A 24,863-nucleotide genomic window follows, 5' to 3' on the forward strand; every position below is an offset into this window, starting at 1 on the left:
TAAGACAGATAATCTGATTAAACTCAAATTACAATAATTTTTGTTGTATTTTGGACTGTTCACAGCAAGATAATGAGACCAGCCCATTAGCTTGGCGTCCACGTATCGAGGACAAGCTAGGACTTACCGACGGAGATGAAGACGAGAATAACGACAACACGGAACGTACAGGTGGCGATGGCTCCCCAGGGCCAGACATGATGGATAACACACTGACTGCAATTACAGACAACCTTGGTGGGGACTGGGACTACATGCATGAGGACTTTGAGCATGAGGTCAGTGCCCCATCCACTAGGTCCATACACCTCTGTGTACCCAGGGCATATGTAGTACTATCAAGTGTCTTTAGAATTACTGAGCAGGAGAACATTATACAAAAAGCAAATATTGAAAGAAATTGCCCCCAACTCATCTACAAGTCGTGGCTAAGCTATTGTATTTTACTGTCTTTAAAGAAATGTTTTTACTGTCTGGCTGAGATTACTTGATCTTGTTAAATGTTTTAGGCAAGAATGGAAGTGGAAGAGATGAGAAAGAATGAGGTCAAATCTCTACGCCAACAACAAGAACTCCTTAAGAAGCTTGTTCACCAGCAGGAACAGGTGAGTGCTTACACTACAGATGTTTATCAGGGTTCTTTTTCCAAATTCACCCCTTTAAAATTCTAATTTGAGAAATCTGAAGAAGTAATGTGTAAAATTTAAATGACTAACCAAGTTTTCAACATGCAGCATATATAAGAAGGACAGACTGATCAAGTTGTGACAAAGATTGGTCTAAATAAAACTTAAACTGTCTAACTTCATGGATTCAGAAATGTTATAATGATCATCCAATTTCACATAATGGTTCTTATGTCAATATTTTTTCTTCCCAAATTCATCCCAGGTGAGGGTCTGCTTCCCAAAGGCCCTTACAAACTATCAAAATACAGCATTTTTTTGGAGTTGAAGCCATTTTCTTATGTAAAGGAAAACAGAAACTTTCAATATATTCAAATGTAACTAATATTAAAAAGTTTTGTGCATTTGATATATTCCAAAACAATGTATATACAACCACTATTGTGATGTTGATCCTAGATTTTTGTACGTACAGATGAAGGCATTAAAGGGAAGACAGACTGCATTATTAGCCCTGCAACAAAATGCGGAGTTAAAATTAGCTGAAGCGAAAGCGGGTGAACGTTTAAGAGGTTTGTCTTTCTAAAGTTCATTTTGTCCTTTAAACGTCCCTTCCTTTTTACTACAGTAACAATACTGAAGATTGTTTCCTGTCTACTTCAGAAAAATTGGTAAAACTGTAGACTTTTTCCATTCCTTCCTACTTGGGGAATCAATAAATTTAAATCACAAATAGAATAAATGTATTTCATTTTAGAGGAACTTAATAATTCAATTCGATCTGAATAAATTCATTTCAAAACTGTTCATTCCTGTCAGATTTTTTATCATCATTTATCCACACACAGGCACAAATATAAAAAAAAAATTAAATTCTGACTTGAGATTTTCATGCATTTGAAAGGCCTTTGCAATTTATTCAAATTTGAAACTTTAAATATCTTTTTTTTTTTGTCTTGATTTTTTTCCCAATTTGAAGTTGAGGTCCGTTACCCCAACAGCTTGATAATTGTCTGTATTACAGTGTTTTGATACTAATCTTATTTACTATAGCAACATTACATATTGTTGTGTTTCTAGCTTTATCAGCACCTGCAACCAATACCAGTCAGAATCATATGTCTGCGAGCCAAAAGCCTGTGAGCCAAGCCGTGGACAACAATCCTCAGGCATCCAGGAACACCACAGAAGGGCTTCCCGGCGAACTACAGGAGATCAGGCAGCATCTCAACTACCTACGGAATGAACTCAAGGAACAGGTGCAGAATACATCAGAATCATTATCAGACTTCAGTGGTGTAAACTTAACTATTTTGAGCACTTTCAAAACTATCCCCAAGACGTACATTCATGCAATGATAAGTTAAATAGCCCACAGCACTTTTGAGGAAAAAAATCTTTAATGTTTTAAATCTGTGTCAATTTTATTTATAGATAATCCAATGTCATGATAGGCATACAGATCCCAGGTTCATTGTTATTTCCTCTACAGTTGACAGCAAGTTTGTTGCTATAAAAGTTACATGATCACAGCTCACTCAGCAATCAATATATGTCACAAATTAGGATTTTGCAATTATGGTATAAGTGCACGCAGTTTATACATTTTACCATTTTTAACTTCGTAGGTGCAGGCAAAATCTTAATTTTTCACCTTTTTAAAGGATGGCATACGTTAAATGTAACTTGAATTCTTATAGATCCGAAATATTAGTTGCTTTTTATGTCTTAAAATAATTTCCGACATAGAAACCAATATGGTTCACTGAATAAATAAAGATTTGATGTAAAGTGAAAAAAATAAAATGTTGTACTAATTGCTGTATGACAGACACCAGAAACTGCTGAGAGACAAAGTAATCCCGAGTTGGAGGCAGCTACTAATGCTGCTGCCCTGGAGGATAACCGACGCCAGCTACAGGACAAACTACTGGACCTTCAGTCCAAAAAACAGCGCATGGACACCTTGCTACAGGAGCTACAGAATCTGCGATCACAGCGATTTGATGCTACTCTCAATAACATGCCTCCACTGGAGCCAGGTGAGTTATTGAATTGATGGCGATACAGAAATTAAGTTAAAGTCTGTGTAAGGTTATGACATTGTTTCACCTTTAGATGTCAATAGACCAAATTAATTGTGGTTTCTTTTGATAGATACTGTTATGTTTTTATTTCTATGAAAAAGAAACACTGTAGTTCTGATATCGTTTGATTTTAAGGATTTAAAACAAATTACAAGATTGAAGCTGAAGTGTTTTGGTAATCCAGGTGTATTGGTAATAATTTTGTGCATAAATGGTATCCGTGCTATTCCATAATTTATTGTATGGGGGAGGTGGGAAACACCAGTATTAATGTATTATAGGTAGTGGTGTTAAAACCAGATCTGCCTACTATTCCTTATATTAAATCACTTTTAAGATTTTATGGGTGGTGGGGGTCTCTGAAAAAGTGCATCCCCCCACCACGGCCACCCCAACATTTAAAAGTTAACAATAATGCTGAAATCACAAAAAATATGTATGACCTCATGCTTGTGTGAGGTCTCTTTTATCTATATACATTACTGTCTTCGTATATTGCCCTGTGAGAACGTAAAATCTCAAACAATCAACCAATTAATATGTGATGTGTTGTAGAAATACCTGTTGCCGTGGCAGCCCCCGCACCCAACACCGCATTGGCCATGTTAGAGGAGAGTAAGACGGCTCTGGATGAGGCAGGGAATACAGAATCCAATGCACAGGAAATCCTTGACATTCTGGATGCACAGGAAAAACTAAGGTTGGTGTTTCCTGATTTAAGGACAGGAGTGTAAGGTTTTCTTCAGATTTATAGATTGCTCTAAAAGTATGAAAATAAAATGCTTTTTTATACCCTTTAACTGCTACATTTATGCCCAGACTTCATGGAAATCTTGTTTTCTGGATTATTTTATATTAAATGGAACTTCACATAGATCAAGGAGAATGCTAAGCATGATCTTAAGTGATTATGTCTTTATCTGTACTACAGAAAACTGCAAGAAGTGAAACAGAGGTTGAATCAGCTGCGGTCCCTGGTACAATACTACCAGAGTGAGACGACAGAAGGAGCATCAGAGGAGAACACTGCCTTAGCCTTTCGGGCACAACTTGACCTCATGGAAGAGATGCACAACTTGGGAGTTTCTGGGTAATTGTTTTATCTGTAATGGAAACCTGTTTAGTACCATCATGTAGATCATGAAAGGCGGGCAGGTTACCTATCAAAACAGTTAATGATATAATTTCACTGTTTTCCTTACAAACTCATTATACTATCTCCAATTCATTTTCCTATAGGTTTGTTATGTCAAGTATATATTTGCATCTCGGTTTGCTTTTGTTTTAAGTGGCACATGATACCATTCCCTTTATGTACAATTCTGTGCTATGTTGACATTTAATCAATTCTGTGAAACCTGCAGCCTTTGGAGACCACTGCTTGTGTCAAATGTTGACTTTTACCGGTTGCACTGTTTGTAGTCTGGCTGAAGGTGAGCCAGAGAGTCAACCATTAGAACCTCCCTCTAGGAAACCCTACAGTATGGCACCATCAGCAGGAGCTGCTGCTGCTGCAGCTGCTGCTCAGTTGAAGTCAGATGAGGACAATCGCTCAGAGGACAGCAGATCTTCCGAGTCGGAGTCCCACCTGTCCAGTCTCGGACCTTGGGGAGATGATCCTGAAATTCAGGAAAAAGTCCAGTAAGAATGGGGAAATCAGCAAAATACTTTGGCATTTATCATTACCATTAAAACAATATTGCAAAATATGCAAAATGATTGGACATTGGACTTAATGTGAATGGAGTTCAAAATGAAAATCTTCATTAAAGATTAATAGTATTTCATTGCATTTTCTGACTATATTGATGTACCTTAATATGAATGTACATCATTAGATGATCCAGTTCTATGTGTCAAGTTTCAAACAATCCAGAGAAAATTGTTCTAATTGTTCATAATAAATTCTTGTTAAATTCCATTTGAAAATCATTATAAACTCTTGGTAAAGTCCTTTTGAAAAGTCATTATAAACTCTTGGTAAAGTCCTTTTGAAAAGTCATCAAAAACTCTTGGTAAAATCCATTTAAAAGTCATTATAAACTTTTGGTAAAGTCCATTTGAAAATCATCATAAACTCTTGGTAAAGTCCATTTGAAAAGTCATTATAAACTCTTGGTAAAGTCTATTTGAAAGTCATTATAAACTCTTGGTAAAGTCTATTTGAAAGTCATTATAAACTCTTGGTAAAGTCTATTTGAAAGTCATTATAAACTATCTGAATTACAGAAAATTAAAGGAAGCAAAAGAAAAGCTGCGTCAGTTACAGGACCTGGTGTCTATTGTTCAGCAGTCACCAGATGGGGCTAGAGGTCTCCCGGACAGCTTGGCTGAACTTGCTGCCAGTCTGGAATGTGATGAGCCTCCCCCTGCTGAGCCTGAAGACCACCTGCTCTCTGACGGCGAGGTCCCAATGTCTCAGACAGAAAGGTGAACTTTGGTGAAGGCAGAGATTTACAGAGTTTTATAAACATTGATAACTATGAAACAGTTTTGTATACCAGATTTTTACCATTTGTAAACAAATTTACATTTTCAAAAATATCCACTTTTCTCATTGATGAGCAATATTTATCACGATGTTGACATTCGACACACAAGGTTTGCCCTCATTAGAATGGTGTTTACAATTCAAAATGGATCTAACATAGTGATGTCATGGACAGTAGATGATCAATGATGTCTTGATTATAAAGGTACAGTTTGGCAGAATTTAGTCACTGGTATCCTTGTAGATGTGTATAAGTATACATAATGAATCCCAATAAATAAACAAGACATCAATAATACTTCTTTAACTGATCGTTGCCAATCAAAGGCATCGCTCTCTTTACTTAGGTCCATTTTGAATTGTAAACTCTGTTCTGATGATGGCACACCTAGTGTGTCAAACATGTCAATATTGTAATAGATATTGCCCATCACCTTCAAGTGGATGTTGTCCAGTCATCCTTACTTCAAGTTTTGATTACTCCTTGTGCTAGACTACTGAATTCTGTTAGGAATTCATCCACAGAAGGCTATCGAATGTTTGAAACTGATGGAACATGGGTGTTGGAGTTCATTTGCTTTGTATTTTCCAAAATAGGGATGTCAATCAGAGATGAGAAAAAGTCGATGAGACAACTGCATCATGTATGGAACAGTTTAGCTTCTCATTATATTTACCTTATTAACTGTCATTAAAAGAACAAATGCAGCAGCCACATCGTTTTGTATTGAAAGTGAGTGTGTGAACGGTGCAAAAACGAGAGAGGAAAAATCAACGATATGAAAGGAACCCTGAAGTGATCAAAAGGAGCTGGCTGATTGACATGTACATTTTGATGATATTTAAAAATGATGAGAAAGAAGAGTAGGGTGTATGGGGATTGGATTACAGAGGGAGACCTTACTACTTGACAAAGAAAACAAGGGCCAACACTTTATAGCATCCATTTGATGGAGTACTGAGTTTAGAGGACCAAAGATATTGATAGGTTGTTAAGCTTTGTCTTGTGTAAGACACAGATAAGCATATACGGTGACAGTTAAACCTGTAAAAATCTAGATTTAAATGATTGATTTCAACATTCCAGAGATTCATTGGAAGAAGCCAAGAACCAGTTAAGAGAATTGGAGGCATTGAAGGATGAACGAAGACGACTTCTCACCATTCAACAGGAACTCCAGGCTCTACAGGGACACTTTGCTGGGGTGAGAAACAGTCTTCTCTTTATTTAAGATCTGGTAGCAAAATTTGAAGAATCGTTGTATAAGAAATTGGAAAAAAAAGTTAGGAGGAGCCGATTTTAGCTTGGGGAGCCAAGGTTCCCATTGGGGGATATCTTTAGATATTTCATTCTTGCTATTTGTTTTTCCATTGATTGAATATATTTTGACTTGAAACTTCAGAACATCTTCTTGAAAACATAATACTGTGAGATTATTGTATTTTTGAGCAATTTTATTTCACTTGATTTTAAGCTCTGCTGTCTGCGTATGTGTTTTTCATAATACATACTGTAGCTTAACAGTTTTCAAAAAAAAAATAAGTGTGTTTGGAGTAATGCAAGTAGTGTCTTGTATATTTAGGTATCTGAGAAAGGTGAGGATGATGAAGAAGATGGGAAAACTGAAATGAAAGAAATATCTGACCCAGCTGCTGAACAGGATGACGATGAAGAGGAAGATGAAGAGGATAAAGAAAACCAACGACCAATTAGACTTAGTGCTCCTGTTGTCAAATGTAAGACTTATGACTGGACTAAAATCAACCAGCAACAATACTTGGTGAAGTTCTTAATAATGTAAATATACTGACTTAATAATGTAAATATACTGACTTAATAATGTAAATATACTGACTTAATAATGTTTGTTTGTAGTAGAAAATCAAAATAATGTGCAAGCAAAAAATATGTGGAAGAATGCTGTTTAAAGGAAGAATTACTGTGTATTTTGAAAGTATTGCTCACCCAGTCATATAATCCTTTGTCACGTGGAAATATCACCCCAGTATTACTCCTGTCTGTCCTATGGAAATACTATGTTAAATAATTTGTGTACTAATAATCTTTGATGTCATTATTTCAGTAAATGGCAAAAGATGAACCATTTAGAACATTTCTCTGTATATGGTATTTAATAAAGCTACATTGTGTAAAAAAAGATTCCATAAATTCAAATTGAATTCAGAATTTGTGGGGAAAAAAGTTCTTTGTCAGACAGGCATAGAAATATATATATTATTATTATCTTGTCACATGTCCCATTCGATTTCTGAGCTATTACAGTAAATTTAAATAAAAGTACCTCCACACAAGGCTCTGAAATAAACAACTTCTGTCTTTGTTTGGGTTTCCTGCCTTTTTACCTCTATGCAAATTAAGAATTATATTTGATGACATATACAAAGAAAGCGTAGAGTCCAGGGGTGGGATAGGTGTTTTACTGTAATAGTCCTTAATGTGATGCCTACTCACCAGTTTCCAAATACATGACATTGTTTATAATATTGCGCTACTCCTACTTATGTTTCATAAACATTGTATTGACATGCAAGTTTCTTCACTGTTTCTGTAAGAAATCCACAATATTTTGCAGTCTCTTCGAATGATGAAGTGTATGGAAAGATGAGGAAGCAGAGGATGATGAGAGAAGAACTTCGGCAGAAGAAGCGAGAGCTGGAGGCTATCATGAAGAAGGACAATGGCAACAAGAAACATTACTCTAAAAACCAGGACAATCAAAGTGACACAGTTTCCTACTCTACAGATATGTATGGGTAAGTCAAACAGTAGTGGTCTTCTACAGTAGCAGTGTACAGTAGCGTACGGTGGCCATGGTGATATTTTTGTACAATGAATAACCCCAGTGTAATATTACATGTATCAAAAGTTCAAAAAAAAATCAGCTCTAAAATTGACATACATGATGAATTGGACTATGTGGGCTTCACATTTAAAAAAAAATAGAATTTGGCTTGAGGCTACATTTTTGGCCATTTTACGAATCTGTGTCTACACAACAAAAGCTAGCTTTTCATGTAGTCTATTTTTGTACTCGGCACATGTGTAAATATTGTGAAAAGTGTACAGTTTGGGGTTTTGTGACAAATAAATTATAAAAGAATTAAAAACTGTTTGTGTTTCTTTCACATCTGTACTAAATTTTATGACATGTGCTAAAGTAGATATGTGAATAGACCTTCTTTTGGGTAGAAGTAATGAAAAATTACCATAGCACTTTGGCAAGGCATGTCCGGACCCCTTCAAATGTATTCACATGCCATATTTTCCAGAGATCCGCCTACATTCAGATCTGTGCTTGCTGTTTTCTGTCGGGGTTCAAATGAATGAAACAGCTGAAGCAGATATAAGAAAGTGTCCTATCAGCTGTTTAGTGTAAAAATAGTATATATTTGTGACTCTAATGTGTTTTACAGAGCCAGTATGAGTGCTGATGCTACGATGGCCACCTGGGGGGGATCTACAGTAGACAACCTGGAGAGTATCACCGAGGACAACGATCGACTGGACAGGGAGGAGGAAGATGATGATGGTATGAACAGATGATAAATTTTCAACAGTAGTGCATTTTATTTTAATAAACAATATGCAAACCTACACAATATTTATTTACATAATAGTTAAATGCCATATTGAGTGTTATTCACTTCAACATTCTGTGAAACAATTCAATCACAAAATGAACAGTTGAGTCGGACAAGACTCATTTTTGCTACAAATATTTGCAACTGATACAATTTTTTTAATCAAGTTACACAAAAATAAGCACCTTACAAGTTGTTAGTGGTTGACAGTCCCAATGTACAATTTTGTAACCGAAATTGTATTCAGCCTCAGTGAACCTTTTCTCACATAGTCATTTCCTATCAAGATCTGCAAAGCAGTGAGTCGTGCCATGTAAAAAATCTTTTCTTCAATTCTTTCAACATCCAACATAGTGTTGTGAGGTTTATTTATATACAATATAATTTAAAAAAAATTACAAGTAAGGGAAATTTCATGAGCAACAAAGTTGTGAAGGAATAAAATGTCAATATATGTATCTATTTCATACATAAAAAAAAAAATTGATAAATAAAAATGAAAGTTTTCTGTCTTAGCTTACCCCAGTGATGGAATCATCCAGGTAGAGGAGGAGGAAGAGGAGAATGATTCTGACAACAACACGTACACAATAGAGGAGGACGTAAGACAGCGACGAGAAGCACGTACGCAGAGACATGTGGCCACGGGGGCGTCACGGGCACAGGACAAGAAACGGCGCACATTTCCAAGGGCTCGAAAAGATCCAAAAGGTACATACTCGCAAGATTACAAGCAGAATTCAAAATTCATCATTCACTGGTAAACAGCTTAAATGACTAAGTGAAGATGTTGACTTTCATGAGTTTTTCATGGCTGAAAATTTGAAAATATATACTGATATTAATACATAATACTAATTTAATTTCCAGGTAAGACAATATCAAATCAAGGTATACCCCATGTGTCCATTGAAATCCACTTAAAATGACGTGAAATTGCCACAATGCCTTAAACATATTAAAAATCAAATATTATAGATATATTTCTCTTTAATTGCTTCGTAGATGGAGCAAGACCTAAACAAGGAAGCTGGTCAAAGAAGGCCAAACAAGGAAGGGTCAAACAGGAGGTCAGTACAATAAGTAAATTTAGATAGTATTTTATTCTCATTAAGCTTTGTTTTGATTTTCCTGATGAATGCTTTATCAGAGGTTTGAATATATATTAACAAGAAAGTGACTTGGACAAATCAGGGCACAAGTTTGTCCCAATTTTCATTGTAAGCAAGGGAAAATCCTCTTCTAGATTATTTAGATTAATCTATTCCTGTTTCTCCATCAGGCAATTGTAAATTTGACAAAAAATCATGACGAAATTCATATAAATAGTTTGTGTCAAGGAAAATATTCCCTTTTTTATGAAAGTGTTGAGACATTACAGTGAGAGACCTGTGCTTTACTTGTAGAACTTCCGTTCCCCCCAGGAGTTAATGCAGGACGACTCCCCAGATGGCAGTAAGCTGCTGGACACATCAGGCAGTCAGTACGAAGCCCTACAGTTACAGCTACAGAGGACAGCCTCAATGTGTCAGACACTGATGGGTGTGGACCAAAGTCAGAATCTCCCCGGTATGGGACTGCTGCAGACCAGTGCCATGCCTTCTCCAGGTAACACTGGTTTAAACACATACGCTGTGAATTGTGTCCGGGATTTATTACTGATATTTTATGATTTAAAAGCGGCCATGGGCATAGGTAGAACAAAAATATGCCATCCGCTAAACCAAACTTTGTAAAATTCAACTCTTAATACATTTGTTTTTCTGTAAATGACCATCTAGTGTAGAAATCTTATCATTTGATTTACAAATTTCATCAATTTTAGTGGTTGCATGTAGCTACTATGGCTGGTAACCAAGAGATGTGTATATATGCTGTATCTCGTTTCTGTTTGCAGGCTTTGGTTACAGGGCAGGTGCAATGCCTGACTTGTTTCAGCAGCAAATGCAGCAGCAGCAGTTGATGATGAACATGAGCCAGTGTCTACAACAGATGTCTATGCAGCAGATGGAGATCCAGAATCTCCAGAGGCAAATCCAAGGCTTCACACCAGACGAGCTCCGTCTGCGTTCTCTCACTTCGCTCTCTGCACCTGTAGATAGTCGTGGTCTGTCACCTAACATTGGAGCGCTGCCTCGACCAGACAGCTTCAGTCAACCCCCACTAAGTTTTCTCCAGCGAAACAGCATGGATAATCTTCTCTCTGGGCAGATGTTGAGTGAGGACAATGTGTTTGAATCTGACAGACGTTTAGGTGATGGCCTGACTCCGGGAGAACAGAACGAGAGGAGCAGGTCTTTAGGAAGGTCTTTCAGTACACAGAGCACTGGAAGTAAGCAGAGGGCACACACAGAGCGTCTGATGTCACGCAGGAATGAATCTCTACAACAGACTAGCAGAGTTAACGAGTCAATACCCTCACATCCAATCTCTCAGGCTAGAAAGAAGAAAAAGTGAGCAACACATCATGAAATACGATTCAATATATATCCTAAATCAAGAGTTTAGCAAAACACATTTACAATACAAACTGCAACATGTATAGCACTTAATAATTTCATTGGAATTTATTTTCGCTTGGAATAGAAACTTGCATAAATGTTGGAAATTTTGTTCAAGAAAAACAACAAAACATAAAATTTGACTTTGCAAAACTGAAGTGCTGTTAATTATCCCCTCGCAACGAAAGTTCGAGAGGATATAGGATTCCGTATGTATGTTACACTCTTTGTCATCACTCTAGCGACTTCATTCCTCAACGGAACTTTATGAAACTTAATACAAGTGTGAAGTATGACAATACCTTGAACAAGTTCGCGTTTCAGGTTTCTAAGGTGAAAGCCAAGGTCGACTTTTTCTTCTCAAGAACCAGTGGATGGAATTTTTTCAAACTTGGTCAGAATCGTCCTTGGTAGATGAGGCTACAAAACTGTAAAATTGGGATTCCTACCCCAATCCCAGGGGCCAGGGTGGGCTCCAAAGGGAAAATTAACCAATATTTCAAAAATCATCTTAGGACTCCAGACGCAGATGTACTACAGTCAATTTCTCTGCATGTATGGAAAGACCATCATGGGCTTTGTTTAAATTGTAAATTTCAGTACCCCCAGGTTATCCGTTTTACTTTAGGGAGGGGATAACATTTACTATAATTTATATAGGGAAATAACACTTTTGAGTATATTTTGTCCATTTTCAGCAGGAAATTATTCAAACTTGGTTGGAATGATTATGATGCCAGATGGCAATTAGATGGTATGAGAAAATAAGATCCTGCCCCATCCCGAGGGGCTGGAGGGGTGGAGGCCCAAATGGGGATTATGGTTAAAAGTTTAGATAAAATCTTCATCAGACTCAGTTACCTTAATTACCTTAATTGTAAATTTCATTATCCCCCAATAATCACTTTTTTCATATCGGTCTGTCGTCGATTAATGTCAGAACTCCGACCCTCTATAATATGCGGGAAATATGTGACCCGCGCCCGAAGCGCACTTCAAACTGATATTTTGGAAACAAATCGTCACTTTCACACACATGTCGCACATGGATCGAAAGATCCAATAGATTCTCAATAGCCAAATAATTTATTTGAATAGTTTTTAACTCACCTGGCCCGAAGGGCGAAGGGCCAAGTGAGCTTATCCCATGGTGCAGCATCCAGCGTCCGTCAACTTTTTCCTTTAAAATGCTACTTGTCCTGAATGGCTCAGAGGATTTTGACCAAATTTGGTCAGGAGCATCATTGGCCAAAGGGTTCTCAGTTTTGTATAAACGGAGGGTATAACCCCCCCTGGGGGCAGAGGGGCGGGGCCAAATAGGGGGAAAATAGGTAAATCTTTAAAAATCTTCTTCTTCTCAACCAATAGAAGAATTTTGACCAAATTTGTCCTAGAGCATCTTTGGACAAAGGAGACTCAAGTTTGTATAAACGGAGGGTGTGGCCTCTTTGGGGGCAGAGGGGCAGGGCCAAATAGGGGAAGTAGAGGATTTTTTTCTCTCCTACTATACAAGTGAAGGGATTTAAACCAAATGCAGTCTGAAGCATGCTTAGGGACAAAAGAATCAATTTTGTATAAACTGAGGTGTGTGGGTCCCCTTCTAGGGGCAGATTGGTGGGGCCCATTAGGGGAAATAGAGGAAAACATCCAAGATCCTTCTCCTTTTGTACTGATGAAGGGATTTCAACCAAATTTGGTCTGGAGCATCATGGGCCAAAGGGTTCTCAGGTTTGTATAAACGGAGGGTATGGTCCCCATGGGGGCAGAAGGGTGGGGCCAAATAGGGGGAAATTAGGTAAATCTTTAAAAAAAATCTTGTTGTCAACCAAAAGAATGATTTTGACCAAATTTGTTTTAGAGCATCTTTGAACAAAGGGGTTTCAAGTTTGTATAAACGGAGGGTGTGGCCCCACTGGGGGCGGCAGTGGAGCATGTCTTAATAGGGAAAATAGAGGACATTTTCTCTTACTCTACAAGAGAAGGGATTTAAACCATATGCAGTCTGGAGCATGCTTAGAGACAAAGGAATTAATTTGGATTTATTTTTAGGGGGCGGGGGGACAGATGGGGGGGCATTAGGGGAAATAGAGGAAAACAGTCTCGTTCTGTACAGTACAAATGAATGGATTTAAAACAAGTGTGGTTAAAAGCATGTTTATGGTAAAAAGATGCATTTTTTTATAAACTAAGGGCTCATAAAATCTATGTTAATTACTTTAAAATGTAAATGGCAAGATGTGCTCATACACGTAAATATACTTTGTCCGGAAATCTTTTAACGTTTCGGAGTCGTTCGTTATCGTAGCATTGAATCCAGGTGTTTTCAATGATTGCATCAAAGCCGAGACTTTCAAACATACTTAATAATCTTTGTCATCAACTTTTCCTTTAAAATGAATTTATCCAAACAACACTTGTTCAAGTATGCTGAAACAAAGCAAATTTAACAATGCACATACCAAGCCATCCTGTTGCCTTTCATTTGCCCCACGCTACCCGATCAATGTATCATCAAAACTTTGAATACTTATAATTATTATAACAAACCAACAACTGCCTTATTCCCCATCAAAAAAACCTTTAGCAAAATTCTTACAAATACTAACATGTATACACCACTCTTTGCCCAATACCTACGTATATATAACTCTCTACATTGATTCTCATTATAAACTTCTCCCCAGTTTTCAAACTTATATAAACTGACAATACATGTACATTATTATATTTACTGCACTCTCATATGTATATCCAGGGTTTTCAGTTACTTTTTGCATAGGTGGTTAAAAATCTATAATAACTAATTAAAAGCCAAAGACCCCGGCCAAAGCACTGGAACAAGTTTGCCCTCCTCTCATGATCATCACTAATTTTATACACGATATTCATGAACAAAACTAAACATATTTTAACTATACAATAATCCCAGGTGAGCTATTAAGGCCCCTGGGCCTCTTGTTTAAGTTCTTATCCTTTGGTGACATGACAAGTATTGTATTTCACTTTGTTTACATGTTGTTTTCCACATTTTGTACACCTCAACAATGGAATTGAGCCACTAGAACTTATAATATAACTCAGGTGACCGCTAAATAAGGCCCTTGGGCCTCTTGTTAGAAAAAACTTTGTCATCGCTCTAGCGACTTCATTTCATGCGAGGGGATTTGTATCACTTGTGATGCCTTGTTTAGTTTTAAAAGACTGAATTTAATAAGAACTCATTTGTTAAACTCATGACTGAAGTTAACTTTCATTACAATGAACAGTACAAGAGAATGCATCTAAACAGGAGTTTCTGGAGTTTTGTTGTTAGTTTGAAGGAATAAAAATGATAAAAGCTGATTTTACAAGACTTCTTTTAAAATTGGAATGGTAGGTAGTTATGTTATGTAAAACGTTGGACTAAAGAGATGTCAAATTTTGCTTTATGTATGTAATATTTTGTGTGTTTCAGACCAGCCAGTAACCAAAGAGAGTGGTCACAAGCCTCGGGTAGTAAAGATGGAGGTTTGTTATCATTGCTACATCACACACATTTGCCCTCTGTCATTTGTTCCCTACCACTATCAAGTCTAACTTTTTACTGTGTCAATGAACCAAGCTGTTGCAAAGACAAAAAACCAAAGCCAAACAGACCCTGTAATTTTCCACTCCTTGAGGATATTCTGATGAAAATAGGTGTACATACACTTGTCAAATGCTCAAAGTACACACTTTCAGACCTGAAGTTAATTATGAAAAAATGTGTAACGTGCAGGCAGTCACCCATCCAACTACTGACCACGCTCGACGTTGCTGAACTAGTGAGCGGGTCCCTGGGGATACCACATCGTTGGAAAAGCTAGCTTGCCAATATATAAAGGCATTTTTTTCCCCTCAAATTCCTTTATTGCTGTTACAAATGATTAAATTAAATCATATCTTTATTCTATATTCTAATTATCAAGTTTTATACTCACAACTACTGCAGAGGGAATTTGAAATTGTTGTTGAAATCATGGATGTGTAAAATATATTTGAAATGTTCCATTTACAATTCAAAAAAGATCCAGCATTACTGGTCTTGCAGGACAGGTATTTCTGAAATAACTTAAAAAAAAAAAAAATTACCAAGAAAACCTTTTTGTGAATATGTTGTACATTTAGGACATTTGCTTTCATACTTGAGTCATTAATTCTGTTGTTTCAAAAACTTGTGGTAAAGTGATGTTTGTCTGCCTAAGTTTTACAACATGAATTTGGGAAAATGGAGCATTCTTATTGAAATTGGGAAGACACTGTTGATTTTTTCTTCTTTTTTGGGAAAATCAAACACTTTTTTTGGTATGAGAAGCAGCTGTATTTGGGTGTAAAACTTGACCAAAATAATCACAGTAATTTTGACTTTCTTTTTATGGGCACCTCAGTTTATTTTTAAAAGTAACATGAATTTAATGTGTTTCATTACTTTGTAGGTGCTGCACTATACACAGGCAACACTTCCGATATCCTCAACTCTCTAACACAGCGAGTGAGGCCAACTGGCCAAAGAGCGAGTCAGCTCGGGGAGAGACCAGGCCTCAGTGCCGGGATCAGTGGGGCAGGCTTTGGGGACGAGGGCAGTATTGCCAGTACCCTTTCCAATAGACCGCAACGAGAGGCAGCTGCTGGTCGCAAGAAAGAGTCCAGGTGAAATACAAACTTCTCGGCTAGATAGTAGCAATCTCCGTACATAGTGAACTATTTCAATATTTGCATGTTCTGTTGTCTTGGATCATAACTTTCTCCTGAGGTTTTAATATAAAAGGAAAATTGCATTAATCTAACTTTTACTAGGAGCTGTTCATACATGAATCGACAATAATAATATAGAAAATACAGAAAACAAGTTCTGGGAAAGTGAGGCATTGACGCCAACGGTATAAACATTTTGTTTGTGTCGCCGCCAGTTAGTTTCATTGAAAGTATCAGTGATAGACCAACCAAACTTGCACCATAGATGCATCTGAGGTAGTACATCTCAACCCATGCATCAAATGCTACCTTTCATGGTCCACTGACTTTGTCAGCATCTTCTTCATCAACATTAAGTTTTTGCGTTTAAGTTAGTTTCTCTGAAACCAACAAAACTTGACATGTGCATCGATGATCAAAGCTGGGTACAGACGAGACATATCAATCCAAATGGCTTGTTCCATGTTTATATCCACTTATAAGAAATTATGTATCAACATAAACTATACCAAACTTTGAAGAATTTTTAAAAGAGGCATAAAGGCAAGTGACCAATAATTTAATGTTGATATCAAAAGAATATAATGATTGACAGTTTGATATTGGGAAGGAATATTTTAGCTCCCTTGGGTTTCTTATGTAGATATTTTCCCTGCTCTTGGCTAGTACAGATACCAGGTCATGATTACTGTGATTAACTAATTTGCTATTGTGGTTGCAGGGAAGTGGACGATCCTGGCGACCTGACTCTGTTTGAAGCTCTGAGAGAATCTATTTATGCAGAAGTAGCCACTTTGATTTCACAAAACGAGAACAGACCTCACTTCCTTATCGAACTCTTTCGAGAACTTCAGAAGCTCACCTCAGATTATCTGCGACAGCGTGTTCTGTACTCGATCAAACACCTGGTGTCCATGTTCCTTACAGAACAGAGTGCTGGTCCTTTGACTGCAAACACCGATGAGGTGAGGCAACGTGGCAGGATTAAATTATTTTCAAACTTTATGATTGTGAAGTTGATCGAGTGCAGTATATACGGACTGATTTGAGACATTTTGTTACCGGTAATTCAAGTTTTTGTCTGCTTTTCTGCTATTGCCTGGTTGTAGTTAGTCCCCAACCGGTTCCTGGGAGGAACTATAGATTTGCACTCTGTCAGTCCTTCTGTTCTTAAAAGGTTGTCTGTGACATATCTTCTATAGTATTTCACCTGGAGTTACCAGATTTGGTGTAAAAGGACATCTTGGGATGGCAGAGTGCAAGAAAAAGGTCACTATGACCTCACTGTGACCTTTGCTTTGACCTTTGACCTTAACTTTTTTCCGATCACTTTCCGTCCTCATCTGTCGTGCGTAAACTTTTTACATTTTCAACTTCTTCTCAAGAACCAGTTGATAGAATTTTTTCAAACTTGGTCAGAATCATTCTTCGCGGGGCCCCAAAGGGAAAATTAACCAATATTTCAAAAAACTTCTTCTCCAGACTCAGAGGTACCACAGTTAATTTCTCTGCTTGGATGGAAAGATCGCCAGGGGCTTTACCACAGTCATTTTCTCTGCATGGATGGAAAGATCATCAGGGGCTTTATTTAATTTCAGGACACCCAAGCTATCCGTTCTTCCTTTCGGGAGGGGGTAAAATTTACTATAGTTTATATAGGGAAACAACACTTTTGGGTATATTTTGACAATTTTTTGTAGGAAATTATTCTTAATTGGTGAGAATTATCCTTGGAGGAAGATGGTTTTAAAATGTAAAATTGGGATTCCTACCCCAACCCTAGGGGCCAGGGCGGGCCTGAAAGGAAAATTTACCAATATTTCAAAAATCTTCTGCTCCAGACTCTGAGGTACTACAGTCAATTTCAGGGCATGGATAGAAAGATCATCAGGAGCTTTATTGAAATTGTCAATTTCAGGATCCCTCAGCCATCAGTTCCCTCTTGGGGAGGGGGTAAAGTTTACTATAATTTATATAGGGAAACAACACTTTTGGGTATATTTTATCCATTTTCAGCAGACAGTTATTTAAACTTGGTCAGAATCATCTTTGGTGGATGAGGGTATTACATTGTAAAATTGGAATTCCTGCCCCATCCCCAGGGGCTAGGGCGGGGCCCCAAAGGGAACATTAATCAATATTTAAAATTCTTATCCTTTGATGACATGACAAATATTGTATTTCACTAAGATTACATGCTGATTTCCACATCACATCTAAACAATAAAATAAAGCTACCAGTACCTATGATATAACTCAGGTGATCGCTAAGGCCCTTGGGCCTCTTGTTAGAAAGTTTGTCCGGGGCATATCTACTATACAACTTCACCTGGAGTAACCAGATTTGGTGTACAAGGACATCTTGGGATGGCGGAGTGCAGAGTGCAAGAATTATGTCACTGTGACCTATGACTTGACCTTTGACCTTAACTTTTGAAAAAGTTTGCCCAGGGCATATCTTCTGTACTATTTCATCTGGAGTAACCAGATTTGGTGACAAGGACATCTTAGGATGTCGGAGTGCAAGAATAAGGTCACTATGACCTCATTGTGACCTATGCTTTGACCTTTGTCCTTACCTTTTAAAAAAAGTTATAAATCATTACTGCTGGGGGACTATGGATTGCCTTGCAATACTTTCCCTTGGTTTTTACAGCCATTGCCTCGTTGTAACTATTTTGTACTTATTGACGGCCATTGCCTGGTTGTTGCTATTTATACCTATTTACAGCCACTGCCTGGTTGTAATGTTAACTGTTTTGCAGCCACTGTCTGGTTGTAACTGTTCCAAAATGTTTTGCAGCCACTGCCTGCTTGGATGAATAGTGCTGGCGTAGGTACAGCCTCGGAGCTCACCCCTAGTGAGAGTAATCTAACCACAGATGACGAGGAAATCACGGTATGCATACATACTTAGTGTTTGTTATCTGTCTCCAAGCCAAATGTAGTTCTTTCATCTTAATGATATGAAGGTATTTTTTTTTTTGAAATATAGAAAAAAACTAAAAATAACATATTTTCTCTATTTAAGGCCAAGCTCTGATATAAATATGAGTACAAATGATCGTAAAATGGAGTGGAGTAGTGAAATGGAGAATATGACACGGATGTTGTCTTTGTAGATGCAGTTACGAGACCTGACAATTGAGAAACGACGTGCCCTGGCTAGAGGAGAGTCCCTACAGAATGACCAGTTTGACTATGTGGAGGCTGCTGACTATGACAGCAGTCTGTCCACTCCCTCCACCAGTTACTGGGACAACCCTTTCTCTCAGGACCTGGGCGACACCGTCATCCACCTAGATAAGGTAGATAATACTGTAAAAATAATCGCAGAAACATCATGGCAAACATTTTCAGCTTCTGGTATTATTGTAAGACCTAGTTTGAGACTAAAGATAAAGAATATTGGTTTCAAGAATAGCCAAGTATTGTTGTTCAGCCATTTATATGCTGAAACTAATCAAGAGTCATAAATACATACCAGGGTATACACTTAGTAATGAAATTATTATGCCTAGGTCACTTTTTCGAGTCAAGTTTCAACCAAAATAGCAGAGACGACAGACTTACTTACTATCCACAAATGTGCGAAAATCAGTTGCCTGACAAAAACACTGCACATAAATTCAGAGCTGTTTACAGTGTACTGTTCATGATTGATCGTAACTTTCCTAGTGGCCCAAGAGATTCAGAACACTAGCCAGGAACCATGGCCCTTGTCATCATTCAGGGTGCAAAAACTAATCAGATTATGGATTATGAAAAGTTTCTTGTTGCACAACCAATAAGTGTTTCTATGTGATGTTTCGATGACTAGTACGGTATGTACGTACTCTGTCACCTTCATCAGACGAATGACTAGTGAAGCATATGCACACAAAGGTGTAAAATGTGTACGAGTTGTCCACAAATCGATGTTGATTCAGCTACATGTACGTTGTAAGCGTGTGTACAATAGTTGTTATATTATGTACCTAAATGACTACGCTTTGTTTCATACTTGGTCATAGATGTGCGAGAATCTATGAGCCCCCTCATCTCGATTTAGAACTAACCCACTGCGGCAGATCCAGATGGCTTCCTTTATCTGCCGCTTGAACAGATTGCTCTCATAAAGTACTAGTCATCAAAACGTCACATAGAAACACTTAATGGTTGTGTAACAAGAAACTATTAATAATCCATACTTACCAACATGAATATAATGTTTAGAAATAATCAGATAATGTTTTTGATTTTCATAAAACTTGAATAAAAGAGGCCATTTATTAACAATAAAACTAGAAACAAATAGATCAAAAATATGAACATGCAAGGGAGGGAAATAATACTGTAGGCAGTCTACCATCAGTAGTCTCAATACTACAACAGCAACTAATATGAAAATGGGGCATTAGGTAAATATATAGTTTGGCTCTTTAGAGATCCTATTTTACTGAAGTCAATTTGATATTGCAAGGCACTTAAGAAAATGAGAGAAAATGAATCCAAGCAGGCGGCTACAGAAAAAGCTTGGCTGGATAGCAAGAAACAGAAACCAGAGCAAGCTAGGCCATCTCGTCCCGTTTCTGAGCCAACCAGTAGTTCTGCTGTGGACCAGGGTAGTGAGAGTTCAGTCTCTTCCACATCTGTAAGTACGGTAACACCTCGGAGGCACAAACAATCGTCTTTAAATTTACTATTTCTATTTTATACATTAGGTATTTCCATTGGGGATTCTCGTTGGTTCAGATAAATTTAAATGAATTTCAATGTATTCATTCCTAAGTATTGTATTTTCTCCAAATCAAAGAGAGGATGTATATATATAGTAGTCACTCTGTCTTTTCATCCATACACATGTTCACATCTTGTCTGGATTAAAAATACCGAACTAGGGCCGCTTTTATTGATCATGATCCAAACGATTTGACCAAAGTACTAGTTGTTCGTTGATGAAATATCTGCACTGCACATGGCCATGTCCCTAGATTATTGTTACCGGTTACTGCAAGGGGTTCTAGTCAAATTTATGTATTGTGACTTAAGATGATGAACTACCTTCAGCTCATCACATCTGTGAATTGTACAGTTTTTCCAGTCACTACTTTTTTTTTTTTATATATATATATATAAAAATTGCAAAAACATTCCCCAAAAGTTTTTAGAAGTAAATATCGGTCTGCATCTTGCAACTATTTCTTACCAGCTTGCATTCTTTACACAGTACTCAAGAATCGATACTCAAGAACTGAACAAGCAAATAAAGATGATCATGAAGGAAGTAATTCCGGTGATTAAGGAACATATAGATCATGTGTGTTCCTATGAACTGTTGGCCTACATCAAACGTCTTGTGCTCAGTCTCACACGGCAGTATGACAGCAGTCAGTATGCCACCTTCTTCCACGCCCAGCTGAGCTCTGCACTGCATGATACACTCAGCAAGTTTGAAGGAAGAAAGTAAGTCATAAATTCCTATCATACAGAAGTTAATCTTTCATACATTAAATCAGTAAGTCTACTCTCCTGAAATATTTCCAATTTTTTTAGAAAAACTTGATTATCATGAAAAGTGTATGTAAATAAGCAAGTTTGATGGTCCTTTCAATGATCAATCCTATTCATACCATGGGGCGTGCTGCTAGATAACTTGTGTATTTTGTGTCTCGCAGATTAAGAATGTGTGGGGAAGACCTGTTGGTAGACATGTCCGAGGTCCTGTTCAATGAGCTGGCGTTTTTCCGACTGATGCAAGGTCTGAGCGAGAACCCTGCAACAGCGAGTCAGCAACAAGTACAGTCTTCAGGCACACAGGTAAGTAGTGAACAAGTACAGTCTTCAGGCACACAGGTAAGTAGTGAACAAGTACAGTCTTTAGGCACACAGGTAAGTAGTCCTATCCTGACAACGAGTACAGTCTTCAGACTCACAGGTCAGTAATCCTACCCTGACAATTAATACAGTCTTCAAACACACTGGTCAATAGTCCTACCCTAACAACTAGTACAGTCTTCAGACACACAGGTCAGTAATCCTACCCTGACAACTAGTATAGTCTTCAGACGTACAGGTCAGTAGTCCTACCCTGACAACTAGTATAGAGACACACAGGTCAGTAATCCTACCCTGACAACTAGTACAGTCTTCAGACACACAGGTCATTAGTCCTTCCCTGACAACTAGTACAGTCTTCAGACGCACAGGTCATTAGTCCTTCCCTGACAACTAGTACAGTCTTCAGACGCACAGGTCATTAGTCCTTCCCTGACAACTAGTACAGTCTTCAGACCCACAGGTCAGTAGTCCTACCCTGACAACTAGAATAGTCTTCAGACATACAGGTCAGTAGTCCTACCCTGACAACTAGTACAGTCTTCAGACACACAGGTCAGTAATCCTACCCTGACAACTAGTACAGTCTTCAGACACACAGGTCAGTAGTCGTTCACTGACAACTAGTACAGTCTTCAGACACACAGGTCATTAGTCCTTCCCTGACAACTAGTACAGTCTTCAGACGCACAGGTCATTAGTCCTTCCCTGACAACTAGTACAGTCTTCAGACCCACAGGTCAGTAGTCCTTCACTGACAACTAGTACAGTCTTCAGACACACAGGTCAGTAATCCTACCCTGACAACTAGTACAGTCTTCAGACGCACAGGTCATTAGTCCTTCCCTGACAACTAGTACAGTCTTCAGACGCACAGGTCATTAGTCCTTCCCTGACAACTAGTACAGTCTTCAGACACACAGGTCATTAGTCCTTCCCTGACAACTAGTACAGTCTTCAGACACACAGGTCAGTAGTCGTTCACTGACAACTAGTACAGTCTTCAGACACACAGGTCATTAGTCCTTCCCTGACAACTAGTACAGTCTTCAGACCCACAGGTCAGTAGTCCTACCCTGACAACTAGTACAGTCTTCAGACGCACAGGTCATTAGTCCTTCCCTGACAACTAGTACAGTCTTCAGACGCACAGGTCATTAGTCCTTCCCTGACAACTAGTACAGTCTTCAGACACACAGGTCATTAGTCCTTCCCTGACAACTAGTACAGTCTTCAGACCCACAGGTCAGTAGTCCTTCACTGACAACTAGTACAGTCTTCAGACACACAGGTCAATAGTCCTTCCCTGACAACTAGTACAGTCTTCAGACACACAGGTCAGTAATCCTACCCTGACAACTAGTATAGTCTTCAGACGTACAGGTCAGTAGTCCTACCCTGACAACTAGTATAGAGACACACAGGTCAGTAATCCTACCCTGACAACTAGTACAGTCTTCAGACGCACAGGTCATTAGTCCTTCCCTGACAACTAGTACAGTCTTCAGACACACAGGTCAGTAATCCTACCCTGACAACTAGTATAGTCTTCAGACATAGAGGTCAGTAGTCCTACCCTGACAACTAGTACATTCTTCAGACATACAGGTCAGTAGTCCTACCCTGACAACTAGTATAGAGACACACAGGTCAGTAATCCTACCCTGACAACTAGTACAGTCTTCAGACACACAGGTCATTAGTCCTTCCCTGACAACTAGTACAGTCTTCAGACCCACAGGTCAGTAGTCCTACCCTGACAACTAGAATAGTCTTCAGACATACAGGTCAGTAGTCCTACCCTGACAACTAGTACAGTCTTCAGACACACAGGTCAGTAATCCTACCCTGACAACTAGTATAGTCTTCAGACATACAGGTTAGTAGTCCTACCCTGACAACTAGTACAGTCTTCAGACATACAGGTCAGTAGTCCTACCCTGACAACTAGTACATTCTTCAGACATACACGTCAGTAGTCCTACCCTGACAACTAGTATAGTCTTCAGACATACAGGTCAGTAATCCTACCCTGACAACTAGTACAGTCTTCAGACACACAGGTCAGTAGTCCTACCCTGACAACTAGTATAGTCTTCAGACATACAGGTCAGTAGTCCTACCCTGACAACTAGTACAGTCTTCAGACACACAGGTCAGTAGTCCTACCCTGACAACTAGTACAGTCTTCAGACATACAGGTCAGTAGTCCTACCCTGACAACTAGTACAGTCTTCAGACACACAGGTCAGTAGTCCTACCCTGACAACTAGTACAGTCTTCAGACATACAGGTCAGTAGTCCTACCCTGACAACTAGTACAGTCTTCAGACACACAGGTCAGTAGTCCTACCCTGACAACTAGTACAGTCTTCAGACATACAGGTCAGTAGTCCTACCCTGACAACTAGTACAGTCTTCAGACACACAGGTCAGTAGTCCTACCCTGACAACTAGTACAGTCTTCAGACATACAGGTCAGTAGTCCTACCCTGACAACTAGTACAGTCTTCAGACACACAGGTCAGTAATCCTTCCCTGACAATTAGTCTTCAGAAACAAGGGCTGGTAGTCCACTCAGAAAACAAATGAAATCTAAAGATACATGACAATGTGTTATTAGTCTAATACAGACAAACAAATGCTTGATGTTTTGCCTCCATCATGAAATAAAACATATATTTAAGAGGCAAACATGTCTTTCATAGGCATTGCCTAGATATGACTGAATTAACTGAATAATTTCCTATTAAAACAGTTAAACTGTCCAGGTCGGAGGATACATTTCTCATTGCAAGAATAAATTTCACTGCAAATCTTCTTATCTTACTACCGATTGCAGACGAGGGAGGAAGCAGACCAGTCTGTGGAGGAGGAAGATACACAGACCCAGGAGTCTGACACGACCGAGAGTACAGTAACTGATGACGACGATAGTGAACAGGATCCCTCACTTCGCCTTAACGCTGCCGAAGAGGAAGAGCTTGGCAAGGTCAGGGGTCAAATACATACATTTAAGGCAACG

At 38.4% G+C, this 24,863-nt stretch overlaps 1 protein-coding gene across 5 annotated transcripts in view; it reads left to right on the top strand.

The window, feature by feature from the left end:
• LOC110454796 (pericentriolar material 1 protein-like) overlaps positions 1-24,863 on the top strand; it is a 43,012-nt gene that overhangs the window by 13,202 nt on the left and 4,947 nt on the right. For 4 of the 5 annotated variants that reach the window (XM_021504503.1, XM_021504502.1, XM_021504505.1 and 1 more), the window contains 26 exons: positions 66-278; positions 510-605; positions 1,102-1,198; positions 1,707-1,885; positions 2,458-2,668; positions 3,269-3,413; positions 3,645-3,803; positions 4,136-4,354; positions 4,943-5,143; positions 6,292-6,409; positions 6,788-6,941; positions 7,799-7,979; positions 8,640-8,755; positions 9,324-9,518; positions 9,813-9,877; positions 10,214-10,415; positions 10,705-11,260; positions 14,763-14,815; positions 15,763-15,976; positions 16,743-16,986; positions 18,825-18,920; positions 19,144-19,329; positions 20,484-20,654; positions 21,231-21,466; positions 21,679-21,820; positions 24,681-24,830. In XM_021504503.1, the coding sequence (XP_021360178.1) occupies positions 66-278; positions 510-605; positions 1,102-1,198; positions 1,707-1,885; positions 2,458-2,668; positions 3,269-3,413; positions 3,645-3,803; positions 4,136-4,354; positions 4,943-5,143; positions 6,292-6,409; positions 6,788-6,941; positions 7,799-7,979; positions 8,640-8,755; positions 9,324-9,518; positions 9,813-9,877; positions 10,214-10,415; positions 10,705-11,260; positions 14,763-14,815; positions 15,763-15,976; positions 16,743-16,986; positions 18,825-18,920; positions 19,144-19,329; positions 20,484-20,654; positions 21,231-21,466; positions 21,679-21,820; positions 24,681-24,830 (4,599 nt within the window). The remainder of the gene's footprint in view (positions 1-65; positions 279-509; positions 606-1,101; positions 1,199-1,706; positions 1,886-2,457; positions 2,669-3,268; positions 3,414-3,644; positions 3,804-4,135; positions 4,355-4,942; positions 5,144-6,291; positions 6,410-6,787; positions 6,942-7,798; positions 7,980-8,639; positions 8,756-9,323; positions 9,519-9,812; positions 9,878-10,213; positions 10,416-10,704; positions 11,261-14,762; positions 14,816-15,762; positions 15,977-16,742; positions 16,987-18,824; positions 18,921-19,143; positions 19,330-20,483; positions 20,655-21,230; positions 21,467-21,678; positions 21,821-24,680; positions 24,831-24,863) is intronic. The other variant, XM_021504504.1, reaches the window with a different exon arrangement.

Source organism: Mizuhopecten yessoensis, unplaced genomic scaffold (assembly GCF_002113885.1).
Source record: "Mizuhopecten yessoensis strain PY_sf001 unplaced genomic scaffold, ASM211388v2 scaffold8071, whole genome shotgun sequence".
Classification (NCBI taxonomy): domain Eukaryota; kingdom Metazoa; phylum Mollusca; class Bivalvia; order Pectinida; family Pectinidae; genus Mizuhopecten; species Mizuhopecten yessoensis.